Source organism: Lissotriton helveticus, chromosome 10 (assembly GCF_964261635.1).
Source record: "Lissotriton helveticus chromosome 10, aLisHel1.1, whole genome shotgun sequence".
NCBI lineage: Eukaryota > Metazoa > Chordata > Amphibia > Caudata > Salamandridae > Lissotriton > Lissotriton helveticus.
Genome location: NC_136071.1, coordinates 247045078 through 247063232, shown reverse-complemented (window position 1 = coordinate 247063232; position 18155 = coordinate 247045078). Strand labels below are relative to the sequence as shown.

Below are 18155 nucleotides of genomic sequence, written 5' to 3'. Positions count from 1 at the left end.
TCCTGTTATAGAGTCCCTTGGGTATTCCTCACTAGGCCAACCAATGGCAACCTTGCATTCGGTCCATAAATCCACAGGAACAACTATGTCGAAAAACCCATCCAGGTCTTTCCATAGGCATTTTTGCACCTTTACAAATCTTTCCACTTGCCTGTACCAATCTACTGGTTTTTCTCGCAATTTTGGGAAATCATTGGTAAAGGACACAATATCCTGTCTGGACCAGGGAACGTGCACATATTTTCCACCTGGCACTTCACGCATAGGGTATAACTGCTCTGGTTTGACAGCTTCTTTTAGAACGAATTCAGGAGTCGCCTGTTTGGATCTAGCCTCATCCTTTTTCTTGGTCCATCTGGCTTTCCATCTTTCTACGTCTCCCCATTTCTGCAACACTGTCAACATTTCTTTGACCTGTGCCTTTTTTCGTGACACATTCAGATTTTCCAAATCTTTGTCCGAAAACTCGGCCCTATAGGGTTTTTGCAAGGGTTTTGATTTCGAGATATCTATTCCCATACTAGCCGCCGTGTCTGTTAGTTTCTCATGAAGCACTCGGGCATTTCGGGTAAGACTTTTAACTATAAACAGCAGCTCTTCTTCAGAATAGGTATTTAATCTATCTAAACCTACGTTTCCTGCCATCAGTTCTTCTATTTCTACTCTCAGTTTGTAGATATCTAAAGGTTTCGTCTGAGGAGTTTGTTTTTCCAATTCTCGACTCCATCTTTCAATTTCTTCAGGAGTCACTAACGTAACGCTCTTAGTACCCGAAGTCGATTCCATTTGAATCTCCCTCGTATTGAAAGGATTATTCCTTTTCTGTAATCTTTTCCCTGTATCCCTAATGGGCAGAACCATTAGCGAGACCTGTTATCCGGATTTATATGTTATGTTATCCGGATTTATAGAGCGCACAGATGCCCCAGCAAAGGGGCGTCCCGGCGCTAGTACAGAACAGAAACCGGACAGGAGGTGGGAGACACAACACAACAACAAAACTAAGGATCCAAGGGGAAGAGAAAGGTTTGAACAGCCTTCCTGAAGGCGAAAAGCTCATCAATGGCCCGAATGTGGACAGGTAAGGAATTCCACAGCTTGGCGGCGAGAACTCGGAAAGATCGACCGCCGGTCCTGGCTCTCTTGAAACGAGGAACTATGGCTAGGTGGAGAGCAGAGGACCTCAGAGAACGAGCAGGAACGTAAGGGGAGATAAGTCGCTGTAAAATCTGAGGGGAAGAAAGCTTTAAGATTTTGAATGTCAAAATCAGGGATTTAAACTTTATTCTCTGTGCCACCGGAAGCCAATGGAGATTGGAGATGGTTTTTCTAGCTGAGCAAAATCTGGGCAAACCAACCAGGGCCCTGGCGGCAGCGTTTTGGACGCGTTGGAGACGGAAAAGCTCAGCCTGGTTGACTCCAAGAAAAAGGGAGCTAGCACCTCAGACTCGCATTCACTTGTCTGGTCATCCACGATTAAAGGTTCTGGTCTCGGCTGTGCTATAAATGGGGTAATAACGGGAGTTTTTGGACTTCCTTGTCGGTCCCCATACAACGGAACCACAGGTCCAATAGTTACCGGAATGGTCAATGCTTCAGGACTTGTATTTAACTGGGAAATTTTCTGAATTATTTCAGTTCTCTGTTGGGCTAGAGCTTCTCGCTCTCTTTCCTGTAGTAGTCTATCCAGGCTTATTTCAGGTACTATTTGCGGAGTCAATGTTGGGGCAGTTGGGTGCGTTATACTAGATCCTTCACCATAGTTAGGTCTCGGGAACAAGCTTCCTGTGCTTACGGATTTTGTATCTTCCGTATATGGAGGTCTCGAAAATGGATTTCCTGCAATAGGACGGTCTGGGACTGAAATCTTTCTCACCTGAGTATCTTGACTCCCCACTAAATGGTAGTCTTGAACAAGTATCTCTAGCACCTATGGGTCCTAGGCCTTCAGGGTAAGCAGGCTTTTGGCTACTATCTCTTGGGTTTACAACTCTATTCCCTTCCGAACATGGAGGTTGTTGGGAAGTATTCCCTTCACTAGAGGGTCTATTTCTTTCATTATAAGGAGGCGGACTTCTCATAAACAGGTCATCTATCAATTCGTCATCCGACTCCCCAATGGGTACCCAATGTTTGCACTTCTCTGCTTTCTTTCCTCCCTCCGGAGGACCACCCACTGGCATCATTGGGAACAGTCCTTCTACCATCATATTCTGTCTCCACTGTTTCATCCTTTTGTCTCGGGTCTCTTGTTTCAATTTTGGATAACATTTTGTTAAACCTTTATCCATACGGGGTTTGTCTCTCTCAAAAGCCTCAATCTCCCAAAATTCTAATGCTTCATACTGCGTTAGTCTAGGTCTGGGATGTAAATCATTCATTCGAGTTCTCAAGTTAAACAAAATCCTGCCATTAAATGTACCCTCTAACGGAGAAGCCAAAATTCCGTCATCCTTGGTGTATTCCACCCAATTTTCCAACCATACACAGGTATGGTACCCTTTGTCAAACATCATGAAAGATGCGGAAGTATTTGGCGGCGGAATGACAACACCTTCTCTGGTTCTAATAGGTTTGTCTTTCTTGAAAAAATTCTTTACCTTGTTTACAAGGGATAATTTTCTCTTGTTTCCATACATAATGTCGTTTTTAACACCTTTCCACTGGTCGTTCTCAAATCCCATATACCGAGGATCGGGTCTGGTATGCGGTCTATACGAATGCCACATACGATTCCCACGAGTGACTTTTGTTTACAAAATTACTTCCAATCCAAGTGCGTCTTTTATTTTCGTGCAATCAATGAAGTGCACGGTTTCAAATAATCTCGACCAATGGGTGCGCGGCCTTTTCGCGAGACAGTTCTCACGCTTCGGCACTCACCCCTCCTTTACAATTCCAGCTCCGCTACACACCCGCTGCGTCTACCAATCCCAGCGCGGCACGGAGTGACGTCAGAGTAGCTTCGCAACTGACTCCCTCCTTTTCAAGGTAACGGAAACTAGACAGTAAAGATTTGTTTTACTGCAAGTAAACTACTTCCATTTACTTTTCATACACTACGGATAGATCTCTTCCGCCTACCCTTCACGCAAGCCTTAGGGAACCTGCTACTTCTTTGACTCATCCACTTCTTTTCGGGATATATACCGAGCCTAAAGTTTCACCAGCGAACCCCTGTGCTATCACCCAAGCTCCGACGAACCTGCTACTTCTTCCGGTGTGACCCTCTCTAGGTTTATATCACAATAGAAGTTTTGCTAGGGACCTCGTTGCTATCATTTATTCAAACAAACATTCAGAAAAAAACCCTAGTTAGTGCTTCCAGTTCTGCCTAACCTGCACTAACTTTCCTGGAGTAAGTGACCTCGAAGCAAGTGGATTCTATTCACCACTCACTATTCAATTCCCCGGGGATTCCAGACAAACATTTAACATTTACTAACGAGTGGGTTAATACATATATCAGTATATCAATAAGAAAAACAATTTAAAACATTTCATAATTTTCAAAGCAAAGCATTTCACGTGAGTGATCAGTTCACCTAAAATCTTTACTCTTTAGCAGCAATAATTATTTCGCCTAGTATCAATGATTTCTAGCGGCATCCAACTTATCTAGCTTAACTAGTCCTACCTAACTTTAACTAGTCCCTAACCATAGCTCTGCTACCAGAAAAATACTGATAGAGATCGCAGGTCACCCGACCAACAATTTCATCATATACGTACCAGGCCCATAAACATTTTCAATTCACCATATACGTTAATCAGGTGACCTCACTTTCTACTACCAATATCCCTGATTCCTTCCTATTTATTGCTAGTGTACCCGACTTACCAATCCACCGTTACGGGTACCTATGACCACAATGGATCAGGGAGCTAGCTGTGAAAGAAAAGGCAGGCAAAATACAATACCAATTTTATTTCATGTGTATTCATCAAATGACCACAGACTACTGGGAAGTTTTAAAAGCTTTATCTAGTTTTCTAAGTCAGACAGCATCAAATTCACAGTTAATAAGCAATCAATGATTAAGATAACGAAAATCACTTAACCATACAAAAAGTAAATCAAGGCAAACATTTATGAGTCTAAATGGAATGAAATTCAGGGAAATATGCTTAGCAGGTTTCAGGAGGATAAATCTGAAATCACAACTATAAATGGGCAGAAGGTGGGCATATACTTAGAAAATACTACAGTGGATAAGTTAGGGCTCCTATACCTCTATAGGAAGGGTGAAAAGGGAACACGCTATTCCAATATAACTTCCGATCATCAGTTTTAAAGGAGAGAATTTATAGACAACATCTATATGTCATAAACGGTATGGAGGAAGATGCATAAAGGGAGGGTAGCATAGGAACATGCTATGAAAAATAATGTATGGCTTTCATTCAGTAGGTTGGCGAAAAGCATGGAAAAATATAACATGTGCAAAGGTATGTCTTTATTGAAGCAAAGACAGAAGAATAGGAAGGTGCAGTATAGAGTTCTTAGCCCTATCTATATATTTACCTAGAATGGTGTGAAGACCAACCCTGGCCACGGATCAGTCAAGGACAGGAAATACCCCAAGGAATAGCAGTCATCAATGGGACAGCAGGTGCAGAATGGACACCCCAGGACAGGACAGGAAACCCAGATAAGGATCAGGACAGGACCACCAAGGCACGACCAGCACCCGCAGTTTGGAAGCAACGCCTGCGCTCCACCCTCTCTGCAGCTATCAGTCAGAACCCCGATTGGGTTAGCGAATTCTCCAGCAAAGTGCTCCGCCAGCACTTAAGGTTCAGTAAAACCTCCCAGAGTCTATGGTATATTCGGACAGAGTTCTCCGCAGCACCTCTGTATCAGTCACCTATTGAGTGCGTTGGGTCAGTGACAGGTCAGCTATTCAGACAAGTCGGACAATTTCTCTAGCTAAACCTAGGCTAGATATACTGTTTTCGGGTCAGTGTACCACCCCCCAATGTTGCAAAGTGTCAGAATCCCCAATTTCGATTGGTCCCCAAGTAGGATAGGTTAACACACCAATCAGCACACACTTCTACAAGTCCTACTTTACATATTTGGGAACCTCCTAGCAAGTATGGGGTTCCCATGACCTATTCTACAGAATACAATAGCAGAATATACAATTGTTGCAAATGCAGTACAAAATTCTGTTTCTCAGCCTGGGTGTAGGTGCATCTTCCCAGGCACGTCTTGGCTGCCACTTCTGGTTGGCAGTCATTCAATGCCACTTTGTCACTCCTGGTCCTGCGCAGTACTGCACTTCAAAATGGACTCCCAAGCATCCCATCAACCCTCCATGCCGTGGATACATGAAAAGTAAGCGAGAACAAATTAAAACATAGAAATAAATGAATGTACCATATATCATGAGTAGCTACTTTATATTTCTTGCTTATAATATACTATTGCATGTGTGGTTAGAGCGATACAGAAATAACACGAAAACATTTGTGCAAGCTTCGCCACGTTAAGACACCAGCAGTCCTTTTAGAGGCAAGTACGCATGCGCACAGATTCCCACCAAAACTGCAACTACGTCACGTCACGTGAGTGTGACTAACGCATGCGCAGTAGAAAATACATCAAGCAGCGGCCATATTATGGACAAGGGTTACGAAGTTAGTAAAACACATAAGCAAGCATCACTAAGATACATGTATATATAAAAAATAAGGAAATTAGTAAAACGTACAATTGGATTACAGAGTTATGAGTGATTCGAGGTTCATGACGCAAGCAAGTCGCGATGTGCGAAATCTTGCTTCATCAAATATATGTGTCCTGAAGGTTCAGGATGTTCAGGAAATAGCTAAGATTTACCAAAGGAATCATTGCAAACATCCCCAATGGCAGATAACGTCTATCCTCCATCAAGTACAGAACAGAGAGGACCTCCCGTGGAAGCATCAGGATCACAAACAGGATGGAGTAAAATGCTGCCATCATTCCTGTGAAGGAACCTGGGCCGCGGCTTCCTTCTTCAAAAGTGCTGCCACACCATACCACCCTGACAAGCCTCATATTTAACCACAGAACTTTTAGGTCAATGCTGTAAAACCAGGAATTTGGAAGACATGAACTCAAGGAGATAACCCCAGAGACCACTGGCAGAGTCCACTCACCCTGATATCTCATACATGTGCCTCCAGGCATGAGTAAAACACCCCACCCAACTCCCGTGGACACTGAACATTCTAAGCAATAGTTAAGTTTTGTGGGCTAGTACTGAAATGCAGAAGAGGTAAATTTTGAATTTTAAAGGAATGCAGCCCTTAATTACAGTCTCATCCCTGAAAGGGCTATTTGCCCGATCCCTGGTGCTGCTTAGACTTATGTTTTTGCTGATCGCGAGAAAACAAAAAGGATCAAAACCTGGAAAACTGAATACGAAAATACTGCAAGAGCTTTTTGTCTCAGCTGATTACTTCTGAAATGTATCCAGCTGGGGGCAAAAATGTTTTGGACCCCGATGCTGCATCCAGCCTCCAAGACCACATCTCAATGTGCCTGAGATCACAGAAAACCACTGACTGCTCCTGAGGACGTAGTCACCGTGCACAGTCCATCAAAGTAACGTTTTAGACAAGAAGTGCACCTTCAGCTCCACAGTACCTAGAGAAATCTGTGCATTCCTCCTTCTTAGTCAGGCCACATAAAGAATTTGAAAATCCTTTTGAATGGCCTTAGAGGTATAGTCTGCAATTGTTGCAATACAAAAGGAAAAATTAGGTATTAAAATGACCTTTCGAGAACTCCTTCCACCTACAGGGTTAGAAGAGAGGTAAACTTCTGTCCTGATTGAGGAAATCATGCTAGTTAACAAAGAAATCACCTAAAGTGCCTGTAGAAAGAAAGGGGATATTTACAACCAGTTGTTAGATTGCAGATTATGCCAAAATTGTTAACACCGCACTCCAGTATTTTTTTTTTAAATGCCAGGATACGCCATATTTACAAAAATATGGTGCACTCCTGTGTTTCCCCTAGCACTGACGCTAATAAAGCTGCCTTGCACCAGTACAGGCACCCTTGAGACATGTTGCAAAGGTGCCTCCGCTGCGGGGGAAATTGTGTATGTGCCTGAAGGGAAACCTTCCTGCACATAAACAATCTTGAAAGGCGATTTGCTCTTTCTCTGTCTGCTGCAGAATGCAAATCGCCCGTTTAAGACCAGGTATTCCCTGGTCTTAGTTTTTGCCGCTGCCCCAGTCTTGTAAAAATGGAGCAGCATCAAAAAGCAATGAGGGTTGCGGCCGAACACCCACTGCAACACCAATTGTGCACCCCTTTCACGCTAAGTGAGGCATGAAAAGGGGCCTTATTTACAAAGCGGCTATAAGCCACATTAAGTGGCTTAACGCTGCTTTGTAAATTAGGAGACGGTGATAGTGCCACCTGAACGTCACTAAAAGTGACGTTCTGGAGTCAATATCTCATTGTAAATAATCCCCAAATTGTCAAATACTTACAAGGGATAACGATAACTCAGAAACTTGGAGGAAACCGGTCTTATCAATTTCCCTCCATTCCATTTTCCTTATTGCCTTATGGACATACAACACAACAAAGTAATGGTAGGAATGCTTAAATTAATTTCACCCACTGATGATTGCTCAGGGCCACTTTCCAGTCAATTGTTTTTTGCCTGCAATGCCATTCAAGTACATATCTGTCATGTGCAAACTAGTTGTGGTCCTACTGCAATAGGAACAGTCCGGCCAAAACTACAACATCAGCTTCCCACAATGTAGGAGCACTAGCAACCTCAGACTGGATTCTGCATGTTTAGGCATCATCAGTAAGGTATAGTTTGAGTTTCAGTTTTGGGTTTATCTTGTGCCTGTATTACATATCCTTGGGATATACTCTGCTGGTGGTTCATGTCATAAATCTCTGACCTAAGCTTATGAAAACTTTTTCAATGTGCAAACGCCAAACCGACTGAATTTTCCAATGCTTGTTATGGATTGTGCAGTAAATGGCACCCTTTATTTGGGGAGCAGCAACACCTCCTCCTATAAAATTGCATTATCATCTTATAAAGTTTTGGTAAAAGTTACTGGACAATTGTTTTGACAAATGTGCCATTCACCAAATCAGGTCCCAACAAATTCAAACATTTTACATAGTACAAATGTGAGCCCTTGCAGTTGTGTAAATAAGGACCCACCCACTCAGTTGAATTAAGTACTAGGCTGGGACATCAAAGGAGAAAAAGGGTAGCCGTTTTTCGTTCTTGCATTAGGGTCCATGACAGCCTTGGCACGCCTTTGGTGTTTAGGTCAAGAGGAGCTAAATACAAGTGGCCTGCTGAAGTCTGCAAAGATTTGAGCAGAGTTATTAGGTCGCCCCTTGTTTTATTTGTTTCTTCATATGTGCTTTGTCAGACTCGTGAAAGGACATGCTAGAACTGGGGAAGAACATGAGTGAGCCATTCCTTATGTGAAATAGCTATTGTTCCATACACCAATGTCTCAGCCCCACATTCGTCATCAATGAACGGCCATTCACATTAACCAGCCCTGCCAAGTCTCCCAGATCTGTGGGTATTGTGCCGCTCCAGTCCAGGTTTTTCTTAGAATTCTGGGACATGTAGTCTTTTTTTTAGGTCGAGCCTTGGTAGCGCATGTGCTGCTCTGCGAGGTATGCTGTATTCAGGTTGGGACTTGAAGCTCCACCCACTCTCTGCCCACATTTTCTATTGGCTTGTGTCATTGCCCACTGTAAACTGTGGCTGTTCATTGGTCAAAAGGCTTACCAGTCCCTCCTTAATACCTCCTTGTCTCATTTTGTAACCTCCCATTGCGACACCCCCTGTAACATGTCTTGTTGCTCGGTATGCTTTAATTACAGCCTCCAAACACTATTTTCTCAAATAGCTTTGTCACAATGTGTCCTAACACTTTTTTTTATTGCACGATTTGCAATGCAATAGGTCTCGCATTTGCGAGAGTTTAAGATATGGGAAAAATCCTTTACAACGCAACTTTTACCACGCAGTGCCTTTACGACGCAACTTTTACAACGCAAACCATTACAACGCATTGTGCTGGGGGCGCTCTACGATAGGGAATAAGTTTAATTTACTATCCAACACCTTCCCTAGTGTCCACGGGGACTGGAGTTGGAATAGTAAATTAAACTATTCACTATCCAGCACCCCAAAGCGCTATGCGTTGTAAAGGTTTGCGTTGTAAAAACCGCGTTGTAAAGGCATGCGTGGTAAAAGCATGCGTTGCAATGTCATACATCCTTAAGATATTGGCATTGTAAATAACACACCTTTTATTTATCTGTTTTGATAATTACCACCTAAATAAAAGGCATTGTCATTTACAATGCCAATAGCTTAAACTCTCATAAATGCAAGACCTATTGAATTGCAAATGCTTGTATTCCATTACAAAATAGAACTACAAATCCCAGAATTCAAAGAAAAAACTTGGACTGGAGTAGCTTATGACACATAAATCTGGCAGCAATGACTAACACTGGGATGTGTGCATCACTGGCTATGGAGCCACAGGTGCCCTTTGAAAACTGGGCTTGTGCAACTTTCACTCTATTTTAAGAAGGGCTTAAGAGAAGTTTAAATCATTTAAAATACAAATCGTCGTGAAAGTGAGATTGTGTAATCTGAAACATTATTTGATCTATAAGGAAAATTACAGCACTGTACCATCTCCTCTTCTGTTAAATATGTACTACTACAATCGACCTTCCTTTTTTGTTTACTTTAAATTTACTATTTCAACCTATGGTTATGAGCAATCAATATAAAATTCAGGAAGGAGATACATGGTAGAGTAACAAGTCCGCCTTTTGTCCCCGACCTCTTCCTACAATATAGGACTCCATATCTCATTCCCCCTTAATGCCTTTGTTTTACATGGCCGACTGAGGGCCAACTTTATATTCATGCCGCAACCCCCTCATGGTCACAGAAAAGTAACATCCTCTCCCCCACTCAGTGGCAGCTACTGTGAAGGCAAACTGGGGGGCAGCACTGCGGGGCAATGCCGGGGGGCAGCGCAAGGGAGAAAAATAGGGAAAAGAAAATATTACTTACCGCTGGTCACCACCTCTGTGGGTTTCTGTGCATGTGCTCCTGTCGACTTCCAGCAGCCAATGCGCAGGTTTCAAAACACCCCATAGCCAATCCAGACGCTGCTTTCATGATAGTAATGCTTTTGTCAGCATGACAGCAGCACCAGGATTGGTCTGAGCAGCCTGATTTGGCGCTCAGACAGGGACTGGGAGCCTGTGTCTCTTCTCCACCCGGCTGTACAACACAGCTCTGATTGGTGAAAGGCTAAGTGCGCATGCCGGTTTCGCTGGGCTGAGGCAGACGCCAAATCCACATGCACACTTAGTGCCCACCATTCCTCCTCCCTGTTGCAGCGTCTCCGTCAGGATGGCCACACCCCCAAGACCCAGCTCAGAGACAGCAAAGAAAAATCAAATGCTAATAAACTTGTGATGAAGCTCCCTAGTCTATGACTTCAATATTAAAGAAAGAACCACCCTTACCTTCTTTAACCTCACTACTTTCTAATTAAAAATGAGAAGGTCCTCAATGACCTTCTGCAAGGAGTACCTGCCAGGTTCCACCACTTTCAAAAGTGTTCATTTATATCTCTGCAGACTCCAGAGGCAACGCTGCAAGAACTCAAGAATGAAAATGAAAGCATCAAACATAAAGAGGTTCTCAGGTATGAATGTCCTGCTGATCACAACTCAATGGGCGTGTTCTCTGTTGTGTATTATGCAGTCTTTTATGTACGTTTTACCCAAGACTAATCATTTTAAATTTTCAAAAACCAGCAGATTCATTAAAGTACAGTTTGTGTGTATTTTTGAAATGTTTGTTTCAAATGTGCATTGCCATGCACGAATAGGAGACATTACCCAGACTTCAGGAGCACTGAAGGAAGAAAAAAGCCTCATGAGAATGCTGAAAAAAATTGAATAGAGCTTTGAAACCATTTTAGCACAGTTAAAATAAAGCAAAATATAACAATGCACTCTGTCTTCACGGCCATAGGTAATTCATCCACAGAGATGCTAGGCCGGAAGGCTATTCGCCGGAGAGTGCTACTTGCAAGTGACTCCATCACAAAGCCCAATGAGTAGATATATATGAAGCGGACATGAATCCAAATGTGTAATTATGATTTTTGGATGCTAGAATTGTATGCGTGCATTTAAGAAAAAATATAAAATTAAAAAGACATACTTTCCTAAGAGTTCTGAAAACTGAAGTGGGCTCCTTCTTAAGTGCATCTGCACATTGTGCACCAGCAAAATGATGTCACTCACCCAGTGGCTGAAGTGGCCTGACCGAATTGCAATACACTGTGGTGGCAGGAGACAATGGAAATGATGCCTAAATAGACCAATGGATGAATAGTACTGACTGGAAGTCTCTTTCATGTATGAATAATATATATTTATATATATAAATCTGACATCCAATGAAAGGGATGCGATTTTAAATTTGGAGAAAGACGACTCTATTGTTATTAAGCCTTCAGACAAAGGCGGCAATATTGTAATCCAAAGCCGCCTAAACTACTGCAAAGAAGCCTTACACCAGCTACAAGACCGCACCAATTATTCACCAACCACAGAACAAGAGTACCTTACCAGTATTCGTGAATACCATCTATTAATTGATTACTGGTATGGTAAAGGGATCCTAGCCAAGGAAGAACACCCCTATTTGCAAAATCAACAACCCAGACTTCCATGCTTTTACCACCTGCCTAAAGTACATAAAGACCCCATTAGACCACCTGGGAGACCTATTGTTTCCTCTATTGGAGGACTCACCGAGAAGATGTCCAAATTCATTGACTTATTCCTAGCACCATGGGTCACGCAATTAAGTTCCTATACTAAAGACACCAAAGACTTTTTGCGACAGATACAAGATGTAGAGTGGGAGGATGACATGATCATGATAACTATGGACATCTCCAGTCTATATACTAGCATTGGACACTTGGAAGGGATAAGAGCAGTGAAAACATTTTTAGATTTGCGCTCTGCAAAATATTTGGAACACAGCAAGATGATCTTAGATTTTATATCATTTTGTTTGAATAACAATATCTTTGTTTTCCAGGATCAAAGGTACAGACAGACAAGGGGGACGGCGATGGGCACCTGCTTCGCCCCCAGCTACTCAAATTTATTCGTGGGCTTATGGGAGAAGCAGGTGGCCTGGGCCGACGACAAGGCAGTGTGGGTAGAGAACTTAATTTGTTGGAAGAGATACATAGATGATCTCTTCCTTATTTGGAAGGGACCTAAATCCTCGGCTGAGGAGTACATAACGGCCCTCAACATTAATGATTTGAACCTTAAGTTCACCTACAATATGAGCAAACAGGAGGTCAGCTTTCTTGACTTAAGGGTCTTTGTAGAGTCAGGCATGATCCAAACAGCCCTCTACAGGAAAGAAACAGCAGGGAATTCTGTCCTCCATGGACGTAGTAACCATCCGAGATCCCTCATCAATAGCATCCCTTACGGAGAGCTGTTAAGGATAAAACGCAACAGCTCTCTTGACAGAGACTTTGAAGTAGCAGCTGAGAGTAGTATCAGACGTTTTAAATCCCGTGGCTACTCTAAAAAATTTCTCACAAAGGCAAAAGGAAGAGTGGCAAAAACTGATAGGGAAACTCTTCTGAAAGAAAAACAGAGTAAGAACAACAAAGGTGGTAATGGCTTAATACGACTAATTACCAACTATTCGGTGGCAGCGAATTAAATCAGAGCTATTATGCTTAGGAACTGGAACATTCTTAAATCTGACACAGTCATTGGCAGAGAGTTATCTGATCATCCGATGATAACTTTCAGGAAAACTAAGTCTTTAAAAGACAAGCTAGTACAAAGCCACTTGTCGAAAATGAAATCTAAAAGAGAACTGCAGTCCATGCATGGATCCTTTCCATGTGGGAAATGCAAGGCCTGCAGCTCAAGCAGTAGAGTGTTATCTTATAAAGTTCCCCATAAAGAGACAAAGATCAGAATCTCTAAATTCATAACATGCTCAACACCCTTTGCTGTCTACTGTCTGCAGTGTCCTTGCGGACACCGCTATGTAGGGAGCACCACTAAGGCAGTCAAACTGAGGATATTAGAACATCAACGTGCCATCGTGAATAAGGATGACAGCTATCCGATGGCCCGTCACTTCGCGACACATCATGATAGCGATAGAAATCTCCTCAGTTTTTTCAGTTTAGACTGCATTACACAAGATCTAAGAGGAGGGAACTACAAATGCCAGTTGAGACGTTTGGAGTCGAGATATATTATCGAGCTCCAAACGAAGTCCCCAGGAGGCATGAATTCAGGAGAAGAACTGCTATCACATCTGTAGTAACTAAGAGTTATTTAAATAATCAAGCTGCTGACAAACCTGAGTCCACTAGAGACACGTCCTAATGTATCTACATAGTTATATGTTGGAAGAATACTGCTTTAATTATTTAGCATACGAATTGGAATGATTTAATGAACAATGATTTGAAAATATGTTTGAGTAATAACAATCGCCTATTTTGAGGTATTATGAATTCGTAAACTATGAGTAGACTATGCTCTTCCACTACTTAATTATTATGATGAAATGTGTTCATAACTGTCATGATTTATTGTCTAATTAATCTTTTATAAATTGAAATGTTATAAATGCCCATCCAGGGCAACATAACTCGATTCGAGAACATTGATCAACTGATCAAGACAGTGTCACACAACGTTATTATTTGATTTGTGTTACTATTATGTTTTATTTACTGCTTTAAAATGGTGCTTATGATTTTGGACCTTTTAGTCCCACCTTTATGTTTTCCATTTGCCACTATTTACATCCGCCTCACCGCCGCCAGTTTGAAACTGACGAAGGCAAGAGCCGATACGCGTTTTTCCTTTTGTGTGCAATAAACCAAAGTGGTTTAACTCACTGCGAGTGCTGGTTTTCTGACTTTCTGTCAGGGGAGCTATTATATATATATATATATATATATATATATATATATATATATATATATATATATATATATATATATATATATATAGATATATATATAGATATATATATATATATACACACCCACACCACACACCCCCCTCTTAAGACAGCCGAAATGCATCATGCCCAGCTAATGTATATATATATATGTATATATATATACAGCTCCGAAGAACCCCCTCCCCAGCCAGGGAAGGAAGCGGCCGCACTCACGTGGAACTTTCTCAAAAGTATTTTATTGCACAAACAACAGGACGCGTTTCGGCAGACGTGCCTTTTTCCTCTGTGTCAACCTGTGCAACAAGTGTTGCCGCCATTTAAGCTTGCATTTCAAAATTGATTACACATTTTTTTCATGTGAATTCATTGACATGAAAGACAGACAAAATTTTCATTACGACTTTGGCGGCCATTTTAGAGTGGTGTACACAATACTTAATAACTTAATAAACCATGATTTCAATCGTGAATTATTAACCTGCCATATTCACAAGTCATATATTATGTCAATCATGAAAACAGAAATTTAAGAAATAAATAAGCAATTAAGCCCTGTATGGGCGATGACAATCGGTTTACAAAATTGAGCCCTGTATGGGCATAGTGACGATGTGACTAATTTGTTGAAACAGCCCAAAGAATTAATAATTCTTTAAATCATTCATATTCAGATTATGCAACACTCCTAACTATCAGGATCATGGAACTATTTACATTGATATCAGCAGAAACAATTTTATACATCTGTGTCATCAAAAGCGTCTAGGAAAAAAGAATGTTATTATCCTAGATGTATAGAAAGTTCTTCTTCAGAATTAAGACCAAATGGGATGACAGTATGTAAATCAATAATATACCTTGATTCCAACCTGCGTAATTTCTGCAATCTATCACCACCTCGGTCACTCAATGGGTTATGATCTATGCAGTAGAATTTCAATAGTGATCGATCACTATTGTGGACTTCAGAAAAATGCCTGGCCACTGGATAAGTGGGATCTCTATTCTCAATAGCTGTCTGTCTGAAATAAAGCAACCTTTTAAAATACGGCAAACCCGTGAGTGTGGGTAATTCTTCGAGAGGTGGCAAGAATTGGAGCACAAAGCACAAAATAGTTTATGCCGATGCACTCCACTCCAATGAAAGGTTTGCCACTCCAAATTCGTAGTTGCAGAAAGAGGATTTATTTAGCAAATAGTTTTAGCATGATATATCAAGTGATGTACAGAGCGGTGCAGATCTGCCATCTGCGGCAGCGGGGCTCCTACACGGCTGGACTAGTCGCTAAACATCAAAAAACTGAAGTTGACCTCAAAGAAGGAGCCACACCAGTGGAGTTGACACACGTTTATTGCGGTCCCCAGCAGAGTCAGCTTGTCATCTCAGCTCAAATAATAATGCCAGCATTCACCAACGCGTTTCGGAGTTAACCTTGTTCATGGCTTGTGTAGCAATTAGAACAGCTAAAACGGACCCATCCGGTAAAATACTCGACCAAACCCCGCCCATCTGGGCGTGAGCACTGTTGCCCGTCGGTCCTTGTAGTCCGTTAAATACTAATCACAGTGGATGCAGCCGTACTAATGTTGAGTCTATCCCCAGTGGGTGAGTAAAGATAGACATACTGTTCCGATGTCAGTCTGCACCACAATAATGGCCTCCACAGTCTGTTTCATCGTTCGTGTTTCCGAGCGGTGCAGATCTGCCATCTGCGGCAGCGGGGCTCCTACACGGCTGGACTAGCCGCTAAACATCAAAAAACTGAAGTTGCCCTCAAAGAAGGAGCCACACCAGTGGAGTTGACACACGTTTATTGCGGTCCCCAGCAGAGTCAGCTTGTCATCTCAGCTCAAATAATAATGCCAGCATTCGCCAACGTGCTTCGGAGTTAACCTTGTTCATGGCTTGTGTAGCAATTAGAACAGCTAAAACGGACCCATCCGGTAAAATACTCGACCAAACCCCGCCCATCTGGGCGTGAGTACTGTTGCCCGTTCTTCCTTGTAGTCCGTTAAATACTAATCACAGTGGATGCAGCCGTACTAATGTTGAGTCTATCCCCAGTGGGTGAGTAAAGAGAGACATACTGTTCCGCTGTCAGTCTGCACCACAATAATGGCCTCCACAGTCTGTTTCATCGTTCGTGTTTCCGAGCGGTGCAGATCTGCCATCTGCGGCAGCGGGGCTCCTACACGGCTGGACTAGCCGCTAAACATCAAAAAACTGAAGTTGCCCTCAAAGAAGGAGCCACACCAGTGGAGTTGACACACGTTTATTGCGGTCCCCAGCAGAGTCAGCTTGTCATCTCAGCTCAAATAATAATGCCAGCATTCGCCAACGCATTTCGGAGTTAACCTTGTTCACGGCTTGTGTAGCAATTAGAACAGCTGCAACGGACCCATCGGTAAAATACTCGACCAAACCCCGCCCATCTGGGCGTGAGCACTGTTGCCCGTTGGTCCTTGTAGTCCGTTAAATACTAATCACAGTGGAAGTAGCCGTACTAATGTTGTGTCTATCCCCAGTGGGTGAGTAAAGATAGACATACTGTTCCGCTGTCAGTCTGCAACACAATAATGGCCTCCACAGTCTGTTTCATCGTTCGTGTTTCCGAGCGGTGCAGATCTGCCATCTGCGGCAGCGGGGCTCCTACACGGCTGGACTAGCCGCTAAACATCAAAAAACTGAAGTTGCCCTCAAAGAAGGAGCCACACCAGTGGAGTTGACACACATTTATTGCTGTCCCCAGCAGAGTCAGCTTGTCATCTCAGCTCAAATAATAATGCCAGCATTCGCTAACGCGTTTCGGAGTTAACCTTGTTCGTAACCCCAATGTTTTTGCCCCTCACTTGTGGCAACCTGTTTGAAGAATTTTAGCGGCCTTAGCCGGTCGCGAGGAGGCCCACTACTCGTTTGTGGATCCCGGCACAGGACTTCCTAGTGCCATTGTGGAGCTGAGGACTTCAAAAACATTGGGGTTACAAATTTCCACTAATGCTGTTTTTAACCTAACGTCAACCCACTGGGGTGTTTTATTGCACATATTTGGAACACTTTCACCAACCCACTGGGGTTAAAATGTACTGATTGGACTGCCATTACCATAATGCATCATCGGGCTCAAGCTGAGTATGACGCTAAAGACACGCCCATTTTGGGCGGGAACTTCCTAATAAAGCAGGTGTTTCCAATCTAAGGTGGCGGTGTTTTGCTGATAGGCTCGTGAACAAGGGGAAACCTGAAACGCGTTGAGCCGCGTACTGGGCGAAAGGTGACAGGCAGTGTGTTGTGGTACCCGTGTTGGCAGAAGATATCCTCAGCTGTGGCCCCCTCACTTGTGGCAACCTGTTTGAAGAATTTTATCGGCCTTAGCCGGTCGCGAGGAGGCCTGCTACTCGTTTGTGGATCCCGGCACCGGACTTCCTAGTGCCATTGTGGAGCTGAGGACTTCAAAAACATTGGGGTTACGAATTTCCACAAATGTTGTTTTTAACCTAACGTCAACCCACTGGGGTGTTTTATTGCACATATTTGGAACACTTTCACCAACCCACTGGGGTAAAATGTACTGATTGGACTGCCATTACCATAATGCATCATCGGGCACAAGCTGAGAATGACGCTAAAGACACGCCCATTTTGGGCGGGAACTTCCAAATAAAGCAGGTGTTTCCAATCTAAGGTGGCGGTGTTTTGCTGATAGGCTCGTGAACAAGGGGAAACCTGAAACGCGTTGAGCCGCGTACTGGGATGAAAGGTGACAGGCAGTGTGATGTGGTACCCGTGTTGGCAGAAGATATCCTCAGCGGTGGCCCCCTCACTTGTGGCAACCTGTTTGAAGAATATATATATATATATATATATATATATATATACAGCCAAAACCTTCTCCTCATAAGAAAAGCAATCCGGGCCACTTGGAGATGAAAAGCGTGTTTATTAAATGGCTTCCTCGACGCGTTTCGCAGAATAATCTGCTTTATCACGCTCGTGATAAAGCAGATTATTCTGCGAAACGCGTCGAGGAAGCCATTTAATAAACACGCTTTTCATCTCCAAGTGGCCCGGATTGCTTTTCTTAT

The 18155-nt window shown here is 42.8% G+C and overlaps 1 protein-coding gene across 1 annotated transcript in view; it reads left to right on the top strand.

Moving 5' to 3' along the window:
* Positions 1 to 18155, top strand: part of LOC144783990 (uncharacterized) — a 330381-nt gene that overhangs the window by 152301 nt on the left and 159925 nt on the right. Inside the window, exon 6 of the mRNA XM_078662705.1 lies at positions 10670 to 10737. Coding sequence (XP_078518831.1) covers positions 10670 to 10737 — 68 coding nt within the window. The remainder of the gene's footprint in view (positions 1 to 10669; positions 10738 to 18155) is intronic.